This window comes from Plectropomus leopardus, chromosome 14 (genome assembly GCF_008729295.1).
Source record: "Plectropomus leopardus isolate mb chromosome 14, YSFRI_Pleo_2.0, whole genome shotgun sequence".
Lineage (NCBI taxonomy): Eukaryota > Metazoa > Chordata > Actinopteri > Perciformes > Serranidae > Plectropomus > Plectropomus leopardus.
This window is the reverse complement of record NC_056476.1, coordinates 13,733,889-13,752,902: the sequence shown is the minus strand read 5'-3', so window position 1 is coordinate 13,752,902 and position 19,014 is coordinate 13,733,889. Positions and strand designations below refer to the sequence as shown.

The 19,014-nt window shown below is 40.5% G+C and overlaps 1 protein-coding gene across 1 annotated transcript in view; it reads left to right on the top strand.

Annotated features, from left to right (window-relative positions):
- Nucleotides 1-19,014, top strand: part of rps6ka1 (ribosomal protein S6 kinase a, polypeptide 1) — a 65,958-nt gene continuing 46,944 nt past the window's right edge. The window contains exons 1-2 of the mRNA XM_042500186.1: nucleotides 1-605; nucleotides 11,392-11,436. Coding sequence (XP_042356120.1) covers nucleotides 543-605; nucleotides 11,392-11,436 — 108 coding nt within the window. The 5' untranslated portion in view covers nucleotides 1-542. The remainder of the gene's footprint in view (nucleotides 606-11,391; nucleotides 11,437-19,014) is intronic.

Below are 19,014 nucleotides of genomic sequence, written 5' to 3'. Positions count from 1 at the left end.
GCGCGCATCGCACACTGCCGGGAACCGGGAGAAATCACAGACACGCAGGGAGGAAGCCGTGGAAGATCTGATACGGCGTCGATTGCAAAGACAGCACGGACTCAGGTTAATTCCTTCAGGTGGCTTTAGACTCCCACACAGCTCCATTAAAGGATCACACTGATTTGGCTCTCCTCATCTCCTCTCACGCTTGTCAAATCCCTAGCAGCCACCGCGCGTAAGGACAAGAAGGTTTGTTTTTATGGTGTTTTCAGCTGGATTATCACGTTCAACAAGCACGCACAAGTGCCCAGCCGCCGCCAGATTCAAATCGAGGGATTACAATTGTTTGTAAAAGATCTTGGTTGCAGCGTCTGCATGCGCGTCTTCTCCTCCGAGCAGAAAGCAAAGTGCTGATAAATCCACTTCACTTGGACTTTTGGACCGGAGTAAAGGAGCTTTCTTGGTGAAGTGCACTTGACAGAAGCGGCATCGAGCATAAAAAAAAGAAAAGGGGGAGACCGAATTGAGCAGCTGAGAGGGAAACTGAAAATCCTGCGAAAATGCCTCTCGCTCAGATCGCGGAGCCATGGCCCACGATGGAACTAGTGCAGCTCGAAACAGAGGTAATGAGAGGTGAAATATGTCGACGCTGTTTTTGCATGCACTGTTTGAATACTTGAATTTATTCAGTTTGATTTGGGTTGGGTAAAACGCAAGATGTGCGGTTTTTTTGCACACATCAGCCCTCCGTTCAAACTGTGCACTTTCTTAAAAGTTATTTTAGACTATAACCCACATACATAGCTGTGGGTGAGTAGACCTAATGAATAAATCATAGTTTATGTCCAGAGTTTTAACTTAAGTACGCATTTTAGTCGTCAAAATTTGATGAATAGGCTGTCTATGTCAGTGTGCCACAGCCTATTACAAGCTCTGTTTGTTTTAACCAGTAGGGAAATGTTTCATCATGACCTGTTCATGTTAGAGTTTTCATTTGGCCCCAGAAGTGGCTTTCAGAGCTCAATTTAGCAATGGTTCACTTTCTAGTCTTCGATTGGAGCTTTTGAGCAACTCCATTTCAAAGCTCAGTGCCAGAGAGAATAACAGGCTGTGATCTGAAGGAAATGTACTGGCTCATCCTCACTGTCTGTCACCTGTTAAGTGAATTAAAGTCTTCTCACACATGGCATCGCAGAAAGAAAGGCCAGGTACTAACTCTAATCAGCTCATGCGGATCAATCAAGTTAGCGGTGCATTTAAAATGTATAATTGTGCAACCATAAGTTCTGTTATTAAGATTGCAGAATTAAGCATATTTTTTTTTCTTTCTCTTAATTTCAGTTTAATTCACACCAGCACTCAGGGGCGTAGCATTAAATTCTGGGCCCTATGCATAAGCAGTCTCTATGGGCCCCCGACCCTTCCTCTTTGATCCATGTCTCTCTCACGTACCTTTTGATTTTTTCTTCTTTTATCCTTTCTTTCTTTCCTCTGTTTTTCCTCCCTAAATTTCCTTTCTCTGGGAAAGGCATGACAGTGTACGTGATGCTCCAACAGCAAAAGCATTCACTCTTCGGGTTGGGTGCAGAAACCCAGTGCCAATATGGCACTGATTCGTGTACGACTGTTACCTAATTTCATTGCCAGATTGTGTGTGTAGCAAGAAAGAGAGAGTGAGCGATCATGTGTGTGTGAACCAGTGACAGTGAGGCTGTAGTGACCAGAGAAGAGAGTAGAAAGTAAAAAGTAGCAGTGCAGTGTGTGAACAGTTTGCGCTATTTGAAGATGAAAAACCCAAACATTACCCATCCCTACTCACTCAGCTTTAGGGAGCGGACTGAACCGTCTTGTGCCTTTAGGGGTCAGAAGGGCCGTCCAGAGCTTCTACTGTTCTGTGTAAGTTCAGTCTCTTAACCGATTAATTCAGACAATTTGAATCTAGCTATGACATTAATTACTTAGAAACAAAAAAACTGCAAACAAAACCAAACTTTTCATACTTGTGCCAGTCTCATGCATTAACAGTGCGTGTGTTTCCTCTATGGAGTTTTAATTAAATATGCCCTGTGAGAAGAATCTGATTACTACACAGCAGGTATGACACATGAGAGAGAGAGAAAGAGAGAGAGGGATATTTGCAGCTGCGTGTTGTCCAGACTCCTGTTATTGTGATGTAGCATCATTATTCATGAACTCTTCAACTGCCTCTTGAACAGACTGGTTGCTTAGTGAATATGTCACCATCACATTGTGGTTGTGATGAGCAGATAAGAGCTGCGTGGAAGCAACCGCGGTATAAAAACAATTACTTACTGTTTAACCTGCTTGTGATATGATCTCCATAGAGTCGTTCAGCTGCAAGAAAACCCTATTTTGAATTAGTTGGTCAATTAACCAGGTGTAGCAATCCTGTGACGCTTATGTTGTATGCATGTGATCTCATTGATGAATAGCTCTGCGTGCAATATTACACAGTGTCCTCCATCAGCTTTACGAAAGAGCAGTCTGATATTGAATCAGGCCTCTGATTTGATGATGAAGCTGAGGAAATAATTTGCAAGAATTTAGAGGAAAAAATGATTATTCTCACAACCAGACTTGAGGCCTAATTCATGAAAGACGAAGTCATGAATCTGGACTCATTAAGATATGCAATTAATCAGAAGTGTACAGCCACTACTGAGGATACGGACACTATTTGTTTTGCACTTGCAGATAAAGTTAATTGTATAGAGCAGACGAGTGTTATTAATGATGCTAGTGATAATGAAAAACTGCACATAATACAGAAAGCAGCACTTTTAGGAACGCGTCATCCTGGCTTAGGTTGTCCCGCAGACTCCACTATTTACAGAATCGTGCAGCATATGAGTTGGCTGAGCAGCATATCACAGCTGAACAGATGGTGATGCCGAGTCTGTGAAGAGTGCTAAGTTTAATACTGCAAAAAAATACCCTTCTATTGGTACGTGCAATGGTCACAAGTCTTTGATAAGCAAATTTGTGAGATCGTGGTTAAAAATAGAGTATGTGTGTGTAAATATTAGCCCATAAATATATATCATAAAGAGGAATCATGTTTTGGTTTTGCGTGTCAGCATCAACTCGCTGACCTCCAGTATCTGTAATTGATTTGATTGCACCAGTCACTGCCCGTCAGAGCGGGATCTGTGCCATTTATATCGTCACCAACCTGCCAGCCAGCTGCACACTTTGGGTCCTGATGGCAGAGTGAAACGGCTCGGGGCTCAGATTGATTGAGCAGAAAGAACGAGTGAGACTGGAGGCCATGCCAGCGAACATGTTGGGAGAGTCAAACAGGATGCACAGCCATGGGTGTGCTCGTCATGTAGACAGATGGGACAGACACAGAGACTTTGGCTGCTTTGGAAAAAAAGGATGGGAAAAAAGTATCATAAAGACACCATTCTTATCTGAATTTGAGTAGCTATGATATGGCAGCTGATGAGAAGTCTGTTTCTCCATCGCTCATTATGTGAGTGTTTGGAATGTGTCATGAATGGGAAACTAGATTTACTTGCTTTTGTGCTCAAAGCTGTCACAAAAAGTAAGCACTTAAAATTGTGCAAAGAGACCTTTTCAAAATATTTGGTTGATTGAGGCCTTTTATTCATCACCAAGCCATGCCTGTTATGAATTAACTTCACAGTGAATCATCTCTGATAAAAGCACTTCAACAAATCAAGCCCATCCTGTCCCAGTTGAATCACTACCACCTGCATAAGCCACTGTCATTACTAGGTTTGTGAATGTCCTCCTCTAAAATCCCTGAATCATGCTTCTGTCAGCGTTCAGTTATTGCAGATTTCCTCTAAAAAAAAAAAAAAAAGGATTTATCTTTCTTTTGAGCTATTTGACTCTTCATAAGAAATCACTCAGGTGCCAACACTGAAACGTTATACTTTTGATAAACCATTTCATAGATTCACACAGGTGATCTTGAAACCATGGAGAGAGTTCAGCTATATCGGGATGCAAACTGTAGCTTAAAGGGACATTTCAGATTGTTTTAAGTGGCTTTGTATGAGGTAGTTATCCATGATCAGTGTATCACCTACAGTACATGGTATTCAGGGCACTCCAGTTTGGAGATGCAGGCAGAGGTACCAGCACAGAATCTAAGTTATGTACTGCTTTGGATGAGGACAGCAGAAACATTTACTTTAGCCAGACTATTTTTATCACTTGACCTTGCTCTCCAACAGCAATTTCTGGTGCGGATCTGAATTTGTTACATTGCTCTTTTCAAAGCCAGCTTCTCTCGACAGGAACAAGAATTTTACTTTGCAGAACACAGGAGCTGCTGATCTACTGTTGCCTTGATTGTGAAGTTTGTTTTTGTTATTGTATGACAAAGGTAAATCTGAACTTAAGATTCAAAAAGCCAAAGTCAAACTGAATCATCCCGTTTATCCCTTGTTATCATTCTGTGTCCTCTCTCTAAATTCTTGCGTGTCCATGAACACAGTGCAGGCAAAACTTGTGGTGAGTTATCTCAGCAGCAGTTTGAGTCCTGGGGTGAATAAGCGATCTGCAGCAGCTGCTGCAGAGTAAAAGCAAACTTTTAGACCAAGCTCAATGAACAGTTAAGTTTCACTATCACTGCGCCTGCTGTTCTTCTGCTCCGTCTGTGCCCAGAGTACACTCTGCGTGCTGGTATATAGTGTATGTACATTCTAATAGTGCTTTTAATGACCAGTTCAATTCCAAAAATATACACTTTGATGTGGCGGCAGATGTTTATAATCGTGGTTGGCTTCCACAAATAAATGATTGTGTTGGAAACCCTGACAGTGTACACTTAAACTGATATAACTTTTTTTGGGGGGCTTAAAATATGTTTGCTGCTGCCCCTGTCCACAGTAATATTACTTGCCTTCTGTGCTGGTACTCCTGCATCTCCAAACTGGAGTGCGCTGACTACCATCTGCTGTAGGTAATAAGTATCGATAAGTACTGCATAAAAACTCACTTAAAAACATCCAAATTATCCCTTTTGTGTAATCAAATATTTTAATTTTACATAGTGACAGAGGACCACCATTAATGGATTAAGTGTAAATTTCTAAAGTTCAACATCTCTGTTCACAAAAAGTACAAAAAACTCCAATAATTGGAGAAGTGACACATTTGTTGTATAACCAAGTCCTCAGTTCCTGTTACTCATGGTAGAAAATGCAGATTATTTTGCTCGCTCTCACTGCATCTTTGATGTGAATGTTTTTGTGCTTGTTTCTCAGCTTGATAAGACACTTTTGGCTGGCTTAGTTTTGTGGTTGCAACCTGTGTTTTGTTCAGAATGGTTGTTTGGCTGCCACTCTCCACAATGGCCATTGTTTCATCGCAATTTTATCCCCCAATTCTATTGAGCTCATTCTCAAATGCATCATTTTCTCTGTCAGCCTCTCTTTTCTCTGCTTCGACTACTTCTTAAGTTGCTATTCACTTTTACAACCCCGCTCCCAATTGAAATTAACTACCTGGTTTGGATAAAATTGTATTTCAGTTCGCAATTTGGTCCTCCTATTGAGACTTCAAGTCTTATAAATCCATTGTCACATACAATTCTTTTACCCTCTTCATATTTTTCAGAGGGGAATTCTGTTCTCTTGAATAGATAAAACAGAGAAAACAAAAAAAAAAATATAAAGGAGAACTGCATGAACTGAGACTAAAGCAGACTTGCACAATACTCAAGAGTGGAGAGAGAAAGATTTTTTTCTGTCATTACGCAACAGGCCATGTAGAGGAGAACGGAGGGTTAACATACGGAATGTGTGCCATGTTTGTGAGCCAGGCGTGGTCAGCAGTGCACACTTGAGGACTTGTTTAGTTCACATTTGTGCTTTGCTCCGTGTGTGCGTACATACACGCAGGCTTAGCTGCGGCTAATCTGGGTGTGACCTGTTGGAACACCTGAGCAGGGCTCTGGGAATGGAGCAGAGCTGGGTGGGCATGTGATAACAAAACGCTCAGCTCTATAGGTGCTCTGAGAAAATGAGTCGTCATTACTTTTGACTTAGGAATTTTAGGTTTAACCCTTTGGACCCCAAGCAAATTGGCTTGATTTCTTTTAAAAACATGGGAAGAGGGCCATGAGCAAAAAAAGAAGAAATTACCCAAAAAGTTGCAAGAAATTAGTTTAAAAGTACAAAAAAAACCCCTGAAAATCAGTTTGAAAAATGAATTAATATAAATAAAATTTAAAAAAAAGTAAAAAGCAAACAAGGAAATACCCTTAAAATGAGCTTTAAAAAAAGAAAAAATCACAACAACATAATTTTACATATGTAAAAAATCTTTCTTTTTTTTCTTTTTTCCCTAGACATTTTTTACTAACTTTAAAAAAAATAATTTTCTAAATCTACTATTTTATGCAATTTGCAGAACATTTCTTACAGAGTTGCTCATTGCCTCTTTTCCCATCTTTTTTAAAGAAATCTCACCAATGAACTCAGGGTTCAGAGGGTTCACAGGCATCAAGCAGCACAAGAAAAGTGATGCCGCTCCAGGTTTCAAAGTGTTAACCTGTTGGTGAAGCCAGCCACCAGTAGGCAAAAGTGCAGATTTGGTGCTCTTAAAGTCTCATTTTGTTCTCCCTTCACTTAATAGTTACTGACATTAGGAGGAAGCCTTTATCACACAATAAAAAGGACCACTAGAAATAGCTTCTGTCCATTTTCTTGCATTGACCAGAACAGGACATGAGTAATGTGACCTGCTGTCAAAACTCGCTGGCAGGTGAGATTACGAGGAGTGTAGTCAGATAAAATCACAGGCGCAGACAAAAGAACGCTTATTGTATTTCTTAGTTGCCTAGTTACTGGGCAGCGCTGCTCTAATCACGCTGTTACACAGATCTGTCTCTCAAACACACACACACACACACACACACACACTCAACGCTCTGAGATTGTGTACTTATCTAATCATATAGGAGCCCTGTGAGAAATTAAAAGTTTTGCCGTCTGGCTCTGGAAGGCTTAATAGGTTGGTTTGTAAATCTTTTTACGGCATGCTTGTGGCCTTTAAATTTCTTTGAGTGAACGTGTGTGCACCTTGTATCGTTTACCCATATGTGTGTTTTGCACAGCATGATTCATGCGCTTCCTTACGATGTTTACTAAATCACGTTTGTTTCTTTGAGCAGATTTATGTGGCTTCTTGTGTGTGTGTATGTGCATGCCTGCGCTCTCATTGAGGAAGCCCAGGGGAGGGAAGGCACCATTAACTGGGCCACTTGGATCAGCCATGCAAAGCTAATGAGGTTGAAATGTGTTGAGCAGCAACGTCAGGCAGGCATTGCTGACCACACACACACACAGAGACAGTTGCACTCACACACTTAGGATTCCCACCATTGGTCTTCACGATATCAGGTTAAACAAAGCCCCCAACACACACCTCACTGAAGGAATATGTGATGAAAGAAAGAAGTAGGGCAATGCGATATGATAAAATATGTTGTCTGACAATAAAAAAAAAGTTGTATCACATCACATTATGCTATTTCGTTTACGTCATCTGATAACGCTTTGTGTCCATCCACATGGATGGAAAAAATTGGCAAAAATTGGCTGCAAACCATAGCAGCCGTTTTAGACTCTTTATATTTTATGAGACTGTCACAGCAGCGCATTACACACCCTCCATTGTTTATTTTCCACAATAAAAGACCAACCCAAATCACTTACCAGATCACAACCAAATCACTCGCAGAAATAGCTTACACAAGACACAGTTTCAGAGTTTACCAAGAAATGTTGTAGCTTCATTCGCTGATCTGTTTTAATTTGTTCTGTCTCTGTGTAGCTCTGGGTGCATGCAGACGTCGTTGTTTGTCGATCATTTCTGAATCTTGGTCACATCAGGAGAATCTCGACTACATCTCAATGCTGATAGGCTCACGACACAGTGTCGTAAACATTTCTCATGTCTCATGTTCATGTCTTCATGTCCATAGCGTTGCTTTCAACACATCCATTGAGTCCATCATGCTGTGAATTCACATTTTTGTAAGTAAACTTGCCATGTGAAACTCTTGCATATTGTATGGTGTAAAAACACCATTAGTGATAATCGCTGAATGAGCTAGCTAGCTTGTTCCTATCAGACCCAAATGGTGCGCAATGCAGTAAAGTGAAGAGTAAAGTTTGCAAAACCAGCCTATAACTGATGTGAAATTGGACAAAAACATTCTCATTGGTTAACTGATAAATGATTAACTATTGACATCCCTAAAAGAAAGTAAAGCGTCAGAACGTGAAGTAGGAAGATTTCACTTTGAGATCAAATTTACACTATAAATAGCATAGCACAGTGTCCTCTCTCTTGGTTTCCTTTGAGATTACCACCCCTATAACACATCTGTGCTCGACTTCCAAACTGCACTTGGCCGCTTAATTGTTTCCATTTCTCCTGTCACCTCACATTACAGCTTTTATGACTGGCACAGTTTGGCTAAATTACATTGCCTCCCTTGAGATGATGATTAAAGTCCAACCAGATGAACTGTTGGTCTGTAAAAATGCCTAGGGTTGTAGCACCCATCCAATTTATGGCTGCTGGTTTGTTGCTCAAGTGAAACTCTGAGCAGGAAATAAAGAAGTGCATCCAGTTGCCAAACACTTCCAATCTCTCAGCACAGACTATGTGTTGCAAGATATTACAGCAACAGTAAATTAGATCCACAGTCCGTGTTCCTTCTCTTCGGATGATCTGTTTTTTTCTCCAGTATACAAGAGCTTAGCAGAGCCGCTCTTTTGTCCCTGCCTGTGCTTCCTTTACGTCTCACGCTGTATACCCTCTCTGTTTGGTTGTTAAGGCCACTTGTCATTGTGTTGACTGCTTGTCGTATTTTGTGCAGTCTAAAGGAAGAGGAAGAGGGAAGGCATGGAGGAAGTGAGGAAACTCAGGGTCGCCCCTCTGTTATGGAAAACAAAGCAAAAAGCGGAAAAGAGTGGGGAGTGGTTATTCAGGGTGTTCTCACTTGGCCAGAATATTTGACCCTATTTAAGTGTTTCTTTGATCATTTGACAGGGTTATCATCATAGATTTATTGTCACATGTTTCAGAGGTATAACACTATAACAATCAAAGGCCTCTCCACCCATTTCACATGTTAAGGTCAATGTGCAGTTCACGGGAGCAGTCGCCTGTGAAAACGATTGTGTTGTAGTGTTATGTGGCTCTAGGAAAAATACACACTTGGGTAACCTCGACTTGAGCTTGATGGATACACATTTCTAACAGCAAGTCTGTGTTACAATCTGGAGGAATGAAGTTTGAAAGTCATGGCCATTACAAGGCGAGGAGATCTGATGAGTGGCGCTAATAAGTTGCATTGTGGGAAGAGTAGGATCCTGTGGTTTTGGAGCTTGACCCACGTCATGAGATTAACAGTCAGAATATCTTAAAATCTCCTGCTTTGATTTTTGACCTTTCTCTATTGTTTTTAATGTCTTAGAAGCCATATTTTATATGAATGGTTAATAAGAGACACATTTATAGTTTTATAACTGGTCCAAAATAGACGGAAATAAACCAGGCAACAGAGCACTTTGTTGATCCCATTGTACCATGAAAGTAAACTGTCTGAATTTGGGTTTATATATGTTTTTTTGTTTCTTGTTTAAAAATAAAAAATGTCCTGCAAAATCTCTAATTTAACACCACATTTGATAATTTATGAATCCATGAATAAACAACTATGGTGATAATACAGGTCACAATGTTACACTCTGAACCAATAACTACATGACTTCCAATATGTGGTTGAGTTAGATTGTAAATTGAAAATTATTGAAATGAACTTTAAATTTCAAAAGCATTGAAGGGTCTTACCTGGATGCGTCTGAAAAGAAAAAGCAAAGAAAAAAAGCACAACGTTTCAAGACAGCATGGCTTACCTTAGTGCTGTGGCCACTGTCAGAGTCAGAGATGAGGGGAAAAAACAATACAAGTGGAAAATCCTCTTGTCTCACTGAAGTCAGCAGTGTGGCAACATTTTCCCTTGCCCAAGAGTTATGTAAACAGTCAAACAATGCATTGCTGACAAAATCAAATCGAATTGTGACCTCACATCAAATTGTGGATTTGGAGAATCATGACACTGCAAGTTGAAATGGCCCCAGGATTTGATTCCCTGACCTCACTTTACATTTTTTACAGTGAAGCAAGCTCTTGGGCCAAACAACCTGAGCTCCGGAGGAAAAAGTTAAATCCAAAAATAAGCTCTCCTAAAGTCCAAAAGTCAAGTTCTGTGATCTTCACACAAAAAAAGTCCTTTTTTAATGTGTAAATATCATATGTCAGCCAGACCAGTGATCCACATTTTTTTAATCTGAGGTACCCCTACAGCCCCATAGGATGATCTCATGGGCCCCTTCATCAGTTCCCACTGCCTTTTCCAAATAACACTGTTTATTTTGAAAAAGTGGATATTGGTAATTTTTCATTCAAGTAAATTCTCAATATTTTGGTAGGTTTTGACAGCAATAACACTACTATTTGGAGTGTTTTAACTGTGATCCATTATTTTTAGCTCATCATTTGAGCTGTTTAGTCTATTAATTCTTATTAATTACTTTTAGCTACCTCTTCTGTTCTCTCTTGCTAACTACTTTTTACACAACTGCAACACACAATGTTCAGATTACCACTGACTTTGTATGTGTATGTATTCCTTAAATCAAATCATAATTTCTATTTTTTCCAAGTTAGTCAAACTACTCTACAATCTTTCCACATACTCCCAGGCAACAGCATAAGTGCTCCATCAGGGGCACAAGTACCCTGATTGGGAATCGGAGACAACCCATCTTCCTCTGTGACTTCCATGGGCAGTAACAAGTGATCCTAATTTGACTTGACATCTCATGGCCCCTGCTTTTCATCACAGGTGTCTCACACTGTCCCCTCTGTCCTCTGCTTGTTATTCTCCTAGTTGTTGTCAACAGAAAGTAATGCACTTCTAATCATGTAATCTGACTTAAATCCTGCTGTATGTTCAAAGTTAGTCCCCCACTTCTGCTGTATGAACGTGTTGATTTAAGCCTTAGATGAGCTATTGTTTTACAAATAACAATGATTACCTGTTTCTGCAAGGCTTACCTTCTGGGGTTTGGTGAACGGTGGAACAGTGTGCATTTGTGTGTGTCAGCCCTGGATTATTAGGTTTGCCAGCAGAGGAGCAAAGTGCTGGATACAGTGGACAGTTGCCACCCACGCAGTCTTGCAAATATTCTCTTGTATCTCTCTCTCTGTCTTTCTGTGTCTGCCTTCTTTACACACACGCGCGCACACACACACACACACACACACACACACACAACTGATATATGCACTGTCACACACTCTGACTGTTTCTTACATCTGCTTTTTTGACAGAATGGGCAGAGCACTGCTGAGGACGGAGTCACGCCTGCTGTCAAGGTACCTGGCATCTTTGGAACACACACACACACACACACACACACAAATGCAAAAACACACTCTCTTACACACACTCGCACACAAACACAAATGTGACTCAGTATTCATGCAGCTTAAAATCCAATAAATTAGAGTGAGGACTTGGACGCGCTGCACAGAATTCTTTGGCTTTTGTTTGTGCTTTTCTGTGAAGGCGAGCAGCAGAAGGCGAAATTCCATGAAAGGGCAAATTCTTGTGTGAATCTTCATTTTTTGGCCCTCTCTACTAAAAGAGGAAAAGAGAGCTGTCATGCTCTGACTCAAGTGTTTGCGCAAATCTGTGACTGTGCGTTGATTTATTCATTTTGCAATTGCATTGACAGCCCTCAGAGGGCATTAGCTGGCTGGAGTTTAATGTGTTGAATACTGTCTGAGTGGGGCTGATCGAGCGACTGTCCGGTTATAGTCATGTGTCTGTGTCGATATATAATAGGACCATGGTGTTTCACATTCTGCATGTCCTCATGTGTCCCGTTAACAAATACACACAAGCTGTACATCAATGAACACTGAGAAAGAATGACTCAGCCCTTTTCTGCCTCTTCACTGGCCTCTATGCTTTATTGTCCTGCTCTGAAACGTGATCATGTTTCTTCCTGTACACTGTTACAGTATTACAGTACTCTGCAGACTTGTAGCAGAGGACAAGAAAATGTTCCCTCTCGCTTAGCCTCTTTTTTTTCTTTCTGTGCTCACTCTCTCGAGGGGAATAGAGTCCAAAGAGCAATGTCGCCATTTCTCTCAGTTCAGAACAATGTGCTGTGACTGAGGGAGAGCTGAGGGCGCTGGATGAGAAAGAGGGGTTTCAGCCAAAGGAATCAGCACACAGGGGCCGCACCGGTCAAAGCCACCAATGTCTGATGGCAAGGGGAGCAAAAAAACCCACAGGCTTCACACAGGAGAACCGACAGTATGGTCAATATTATATAGAGATATTAATAAATAGAGGTGTAAATCACTAGTTTTATCACAATACAGTAATTTATCGAGTCTTTAGTTGATTATTAGGTATTTGTTGATTTCACAAAGTCTGCCATGGGGCCCGTGATCAATATGAGACGATATCATATGCCCATGTGACAAAATCGATAAGAGAAGTAGCTGCCACTCCTTTGTCCTTTGGTCACAAAAGATGAAAAAAAATTGTGTTAGCAGAATGAGATGCCCGGCCAGGTGCGCCGTGTTTCCTGCATTGCTGATGGCATGTTCTTTTTCTGTTGACCTGCCATTTCTCAGAAATCCAGTATATTTTCACACTGCTGATTCATTCTCAAGAGAACAATTATATCCTTGTCTTTTCCTGGCTGCTTACTATTATCTGTCTGGCACGGTTACACAGACATGCCATGGGAATTTCAAAATGAAGACGCATCTTAAAGGTGATGATATGGATTGATGTTTTCCTGTTGCATCAAGTATATTGGATCGTTAATCATTGATTGATACATAGATCCAGACTGATGGATTAGATGGATTTCTACAACCAGATGAATAAGGGTACATACGTGAATTACCAAATGTATGCAAAATCAATATAAAATAATAAAAAACAAAAAAAACCCCAACTTCTTGGTATCTTTAGTCTGGTTATCTGCAGATACAGCATACCAGCTCAAGTGCTCAGTTTTCCTAAAAACTCCCCTTGTGAGGTCTTTGGAATCGTTTTTCTGCAAGGTAACATGAGACCAGAGATTGCTGTGTCACTAACAGAGTTAGCAACTTGTCACGACAGAACAAATGTGACTGAAAAAAGACGCTGGGAAAAGAAACTGGAATGGTTACATTGTGGCAAATACGTGATCCGCATAATACATTCAGTATTGGCTCTGATCCACATGCAGCGTATTGGATTGGTACATTCCCTAATCATATCATCACAAGACAACCCTGCAAAATGATGACATTATTTAATTATACCTCAGGCCTGGTAGTGCTGTAATTATGTACATTACATGTTGTGCTAATTGATTGGGGAGTATTTCAGTAATCTGATCAGTTATGTAATCTTATTTATCTAAATGACCTCCAAGTGAGTTTAGGGATTTTCTGTCTGTGATCCTCGAGGAATTGCAGCTCATGTTCCTCAAACAAAAGGATAGATGGTAGCATAATAGGATGATGGATTTTGACATGCATATGGTGAGAGTAAGTCCCTATAAAAACAACATCACAGTGAGGCATCAGATGGCAGTTGTCATGGAAGGGGGGTGGAGCTCGCCCCCAGACTGTTCTGGCACCATGCAGACAGGGCAGTTGTAACCACGGCGATCGATGCCGAGCTGACGTTTAAATGCTGGGAATCTGATAATGGCTGCTGTTATCTACTCTAGCCATGGGAGCTACCTGGCTCCAGCAGACCTAATGTGGGGAACGGAGAGGGTGAGAGAGGGGGAGGGGGAAAAGGTAATATCAGGAGGGAGAGAGCGCCTGCCCTTGTTGGCTGAACTAACGTTTAAACCTGAAATAAACAGACAAGTTATTGTCCTTAGCATAAGGTATGTGTGTGTGTGAGGGTTTGAATGCGGTGAGGTCAGTCCTCTGCCCCTGTTGAAGACATCTAAAGCACTAATGAGCTATCTTTTGTCCCCTGACACACACTCTCTCCCTCTCTGTGGCTCTCCACATGCTGTAGGAATACATAAGAACATATTACTCTGCTAGTATGTGTCTTTTTGTCACTCTCCTGCTTTGTCTGAGCCATTAACCTGAAGCAGTAGGTACGATGGCACCATGGCAGGCTGCTGTTCACAGGGTTTCAACCCAGTGACTCTGCCCTTTTTATTCCTTAGCCTTTTTTGTGCTCTGTTTTAGGACAGGGGACACATAAAAACAGAATGAGACAAATCTCTAGTAATGACTAGGGCTGTAGCTAATTTTAAGTGTATCTTTTGTTGTCTAATTTATTGGTCCTTTAGTCCAGTGGTTCCTAACCCTCAGATTAGTCTGGTGGTTTCTAACCTGAGAGTTAGGACCCTCACAAGAGATTGTAAAATCTTTCTAAAGGGTTGTGAAATTATTGAAATGGTAAGAAATAAAAATGAACTAAATTCTCATCCACACAAAAAAAGTTCATTTTTTCAGACTTTTCTGTGATATTTGCCTCTTTCTTGTTGAGTACAGCACTACTTGAGACTTTAAAAATATTGGAGTGAAATCGCAGAAGGTACAGTAACTTTTCGAATGAAGTGCTCAGAACTCAAAAGACACTTAACCATGAATGAAGTGTTGCAAGAATATATTGTGCTTCATAACGAGGAACCTTGAGCCAAAAGTCTGGAAAACATTTCTTCAGAGAGTCTAGAGAGCACAAGATGTTTTCTTTGACCTGCTTTGTTCATCCAAACACAAAGACGGTAAATCTACAATGAAATAAATCTGAGAAAACTAGTAAATTCTAGGGTTCGGCTGTTGTGAAAGTTTTCAGACTGGTTTGATATTAAACACCAGACCGGTCCAGTATATCAAATTTTATCACTAGGTGTTGCACTAAGCACCCGCTCCCAAGTGGAATTACATGACGCTGTGTTCCAACAGCGTCCGGCTATATGTTGCATGGCGTAACATTGGAGCTGTCTGTCCATATTGAAACCGTCAAATCAACGACGTGTCAACAAACCATGTAGACCAACTATCAGCTGTACACTTAGATTTAACCACTTCAAAGATGGGAGTGTACTTGCTGTCTTCCTTCGTTTGTACTTTTTAAACAGAAAACACATTTTATATTTTGATATGTGCTGGAAATGATATACAATACAGCCAAAAGCAAATTGGTTGTAATAAGTTTTGGTCATCTACCTTACACTAGAAACTCTCAGCTCCCTGGCGATCTGCCTTCAGCCAGTTGCCACCTTATTTAGGTTTTTGTTGTGAAATAAAGTGGTATTTTATAAATAATTCATCAATTTAACGGTTTAGTCAGCTGTTCCTTGTCCATTGAAGCAAGCGAGTAACAATAATAAATAGAAAAAAGGCTTCCCATGAAAGTTGAGCTCAAAGCGGCACACGGAGTCGATTGCTGTTATTTAGGACACCCCTATTGTGTGCCTCAAATCAAAAGGTTTTGCCATATTACTGCAGTTTTTGTTTTCTTGAGAGACTGACTCTGCTATGTCTCGTTTTGTAACCCCAAAAAACACATGAACTTTCTGGTAAACAAACATGTGTGCGTCTTCCCGCGCTCATCTCGTCTAAATGTGGTCTCCTTCATGTTGCTGGTTTGGCATTAAATTGTGCACAGTCTGTCAGACACCAGTGGCTCTGTTAATCTCTTTATAAACAAACATAATATTATTTTTAGTACATTGTCATAGTACTAATTTGCTACTTATGCAACACAAGTTGGACGTAATGTTGAGATGCCAAAAAGTGTCATCATTGGGGCGTCTGGTGGATCAGTGGATAGAGCAGGCGCCCCATGTATGAAGGCAATGTACTTGCCGCAGTGGCTATGGGTTCGATTTCAGCTCATGGCCCTTTGCTGTATGTCGTCCCCTCTCTCTCCCCCTTTCACGCTGTCACTCTGTCCTATTCAAGAAAGGCAAAAATGCCCAAAAAAAATCCTAAAAAAAGTGTCATCATGACAAATGCTGGTTCAGCAGGTTTGCTTAAATTCAAACCGGTTTTAGTTTGTTACACCAGCCAAACCGGATATAGATCCAACTCTAGATTTCTCAGCACTAGTGAAAGTATCAGTATTAGATGTATAAAGAAACAACAAAAGAAACAACAAAACAACTGTGTCTCGTTTTATTGCACATTTTTTAATATGGCTTTTTCCCAGCTCTAATCATCTCAGTGCAGTTTAAAAGAGATTGAAACTTGAACAAATAATTTAGATTCTGGTGTGATAGAAGTAGCTGTTAACAGCAAATGGCCTCTGGTGAGGTGTCTTGATGGGCCGATCAGACAGCAGAGCACAGTCACCTGATTGGAGCCTCATCTGATCTGTCTCGATGCAGGGGGATGATATTACCCAGCAATTTACTCCCTGGCAATAAGCCAGTGATCTCCTCCAACAGTGTGGAAATTGGCCCATTTTTAGCAGCAAATCACATCAACCTCTTTGCCCTTGAGAATACCTGGGAGAAAGATTTGTTAGAAAAGCTGAAACAATTGATATGACAGCCACAGTTTCCAAGACAGAAGTGCTGCAGGAAGGTGATCTTGCAAAAAAGTGAGTTTTTACTATGTAAAGCGTCTTTGCGTCTCTTGAAAAGCAATCCATGAATAAAATGTATTATTATTATTCTTATTATTATTAGTTCCGCTTATTACCAGGGGACTGCTGTTAGAAGGAAGTGAGAATTTGTCAGCCTAGCTGGCAAAAGTGACCTTACATGAGGACAAGAATCAGGCGGACAGCCATTTTGGACTTACAGTTATTTTGTTAGCTCTCATTGCTGCTGTTGGCAACTGTTTTACAGGTGCTCTAACAAAAAAACAGCTGCACTGGCAGCAATTTAGATTGGCAAGTGATGTGTTTTTCAAGTAAAAACAGCAACGATTGTCTTGTTTCAGCTCCTCCAACATGGTGATTTGCTGCATTTCTCTGTGTTTAAATAATTGTAAATGGGCAATCTTTGGGGAGTTTTGGGGAGATATTTAAAAGACATTGCCTTTTCACTGTTTTCTGGCTGTTTCTGTTTTAAGATTAAATGCTTAATTGGGTAATCATCCAGTGAGGACGTCCCATTGATTTTTCTCCCCCAGAACTGATGAGATTATCAATTGCCCACAAGAGAGTAGTTCCGATTACAAGATAGCTTAAACCAGAACAGAACAGGGTTGGAAATTTCTGATTTCGTTTTGAAAAGAGAGATTTGAAAATGGCCCTCTGCTGACCCTGTTACATCGTACTTTACAGCCCCATCCTCATCCTTACCCATTCAAAGAAGTGCATCATTTGCACCCATAGAGCTGTTAAAAGGAAGAAGCAAGCTGAAAAAAATCAGAGGAGACAGAGAGCAGGGATTTCTCGTTTGCTGCATCCTCAGATCAACAGCTGCTCTGATCTGAGCTGACAAACTACAGACCTGATGAGGTTTGCAGGAGGTTATTTATTCAGCCTTGTTGTAATTTACCCAACCAAATAGGCTTCCTTATGAAATGAAGTAACAATAGTCTCTCATTGCTGATTGGGTTTTGCTTCATTAGTGAAGCTGAGTCACTTGATCTGAATGAAAGAGAGGGAGAGAGAGAGAGAGAGAAAGAACTTTTGGAAAGAAATAAACAGCTTTTTCTTTATTTATTAAGAATTTAACCTTCATAAATTCAGCTTATCTGCTCCAGCAGGACTGTGTGGGTTTGCTTTTAATTGACAGTGGCGTAGGAATATCTGCAAGCACTGCACCAACTGTCATATTTTGATTCAGAGGTTACTAAATCCTGTTCGGTTTGGTTTTTCTAACTGAGCTCTGCCCCCGTCAAACCACTGACGTAGAAAAAAACAAATGCAGGACCAGGGATGGGAATCAAGAACTGGTTCCATTTTAGAACAGGTTCCAGGTTCATCAGAATCCTTTGCCTCTGGGCTCATCAATTCCTTTTTATCGACAACAGTGGCACATTGCAAAACAATCACGTCAAACTCATGCATTCAGCTGCTGGAAACTTGCAACGAGTCATGGCAGAGAGGAAGAAACAGTGCAAAATGTGGCATCATAACACAAAGACAGATGACGAAATTATATTTTCAAGTAAGGGGGGAAACACTAGTAATATGCTGAAACATCTGTCTACAGGAAAACCACGACACACTCTGTGCACGAGCGCTGCTGCAGCATATAGTTCTGATAACATGAGCGCCACACAGGCAGGACTAAGAAGATGCATGCTCTACAAGTATTCTCTCATTTAATCCATTTTAGATGATGATCTGAGTTACATGTGTGCTTTTAAACATCTCCATGCCGATAGGTATGATTTTGGGTTTTTCATCCATCTGACTGTCTGTCCCATTTTTCTTCAGATTTGGCAAAAAAAAAAACCCTTGGAGTCAATAATGAACTGATTCAGTTTTGGTGGTCAAAGGTTAGACTGTGTCCTCATGTCCATTTCATTCTTGTGACCACAACATCTCACCAAAGCTTTGAAGGAGTTTCCTCAAATTTGCCGCAAACATTTCAAACAAATGAATTTTGAGAAAAATGATGAAGGGTTGATATTTTATATCCAAAAGGTCAAAGGTTAGCTTCACTGTGACGTTACATTGTTCTGCACAAACACTTCTCTGGCCATTAGTCTACGTCATAACTCAGGAACAGAGGGGAGACATTTGGATACTGAACTGGAGACGATTGCATTCATGCTGAAAACTTGTGAAGGCCTATCATTTTTCCACATAGAAAATTAATCAGTAATTAATAAGAGAATCAATTAAGAATCAAACTGATAAGCAGGATTGACAATGGCATTGGTATCAATAAAATTGTATTTATATAACAATAACATTATCAAATTCCTGTCCCTGTATAACTGTCATACCTGTATGAATAACTTCAACTGTTCAAGAGTCGTGTGTCCATGTTCGCACGTATA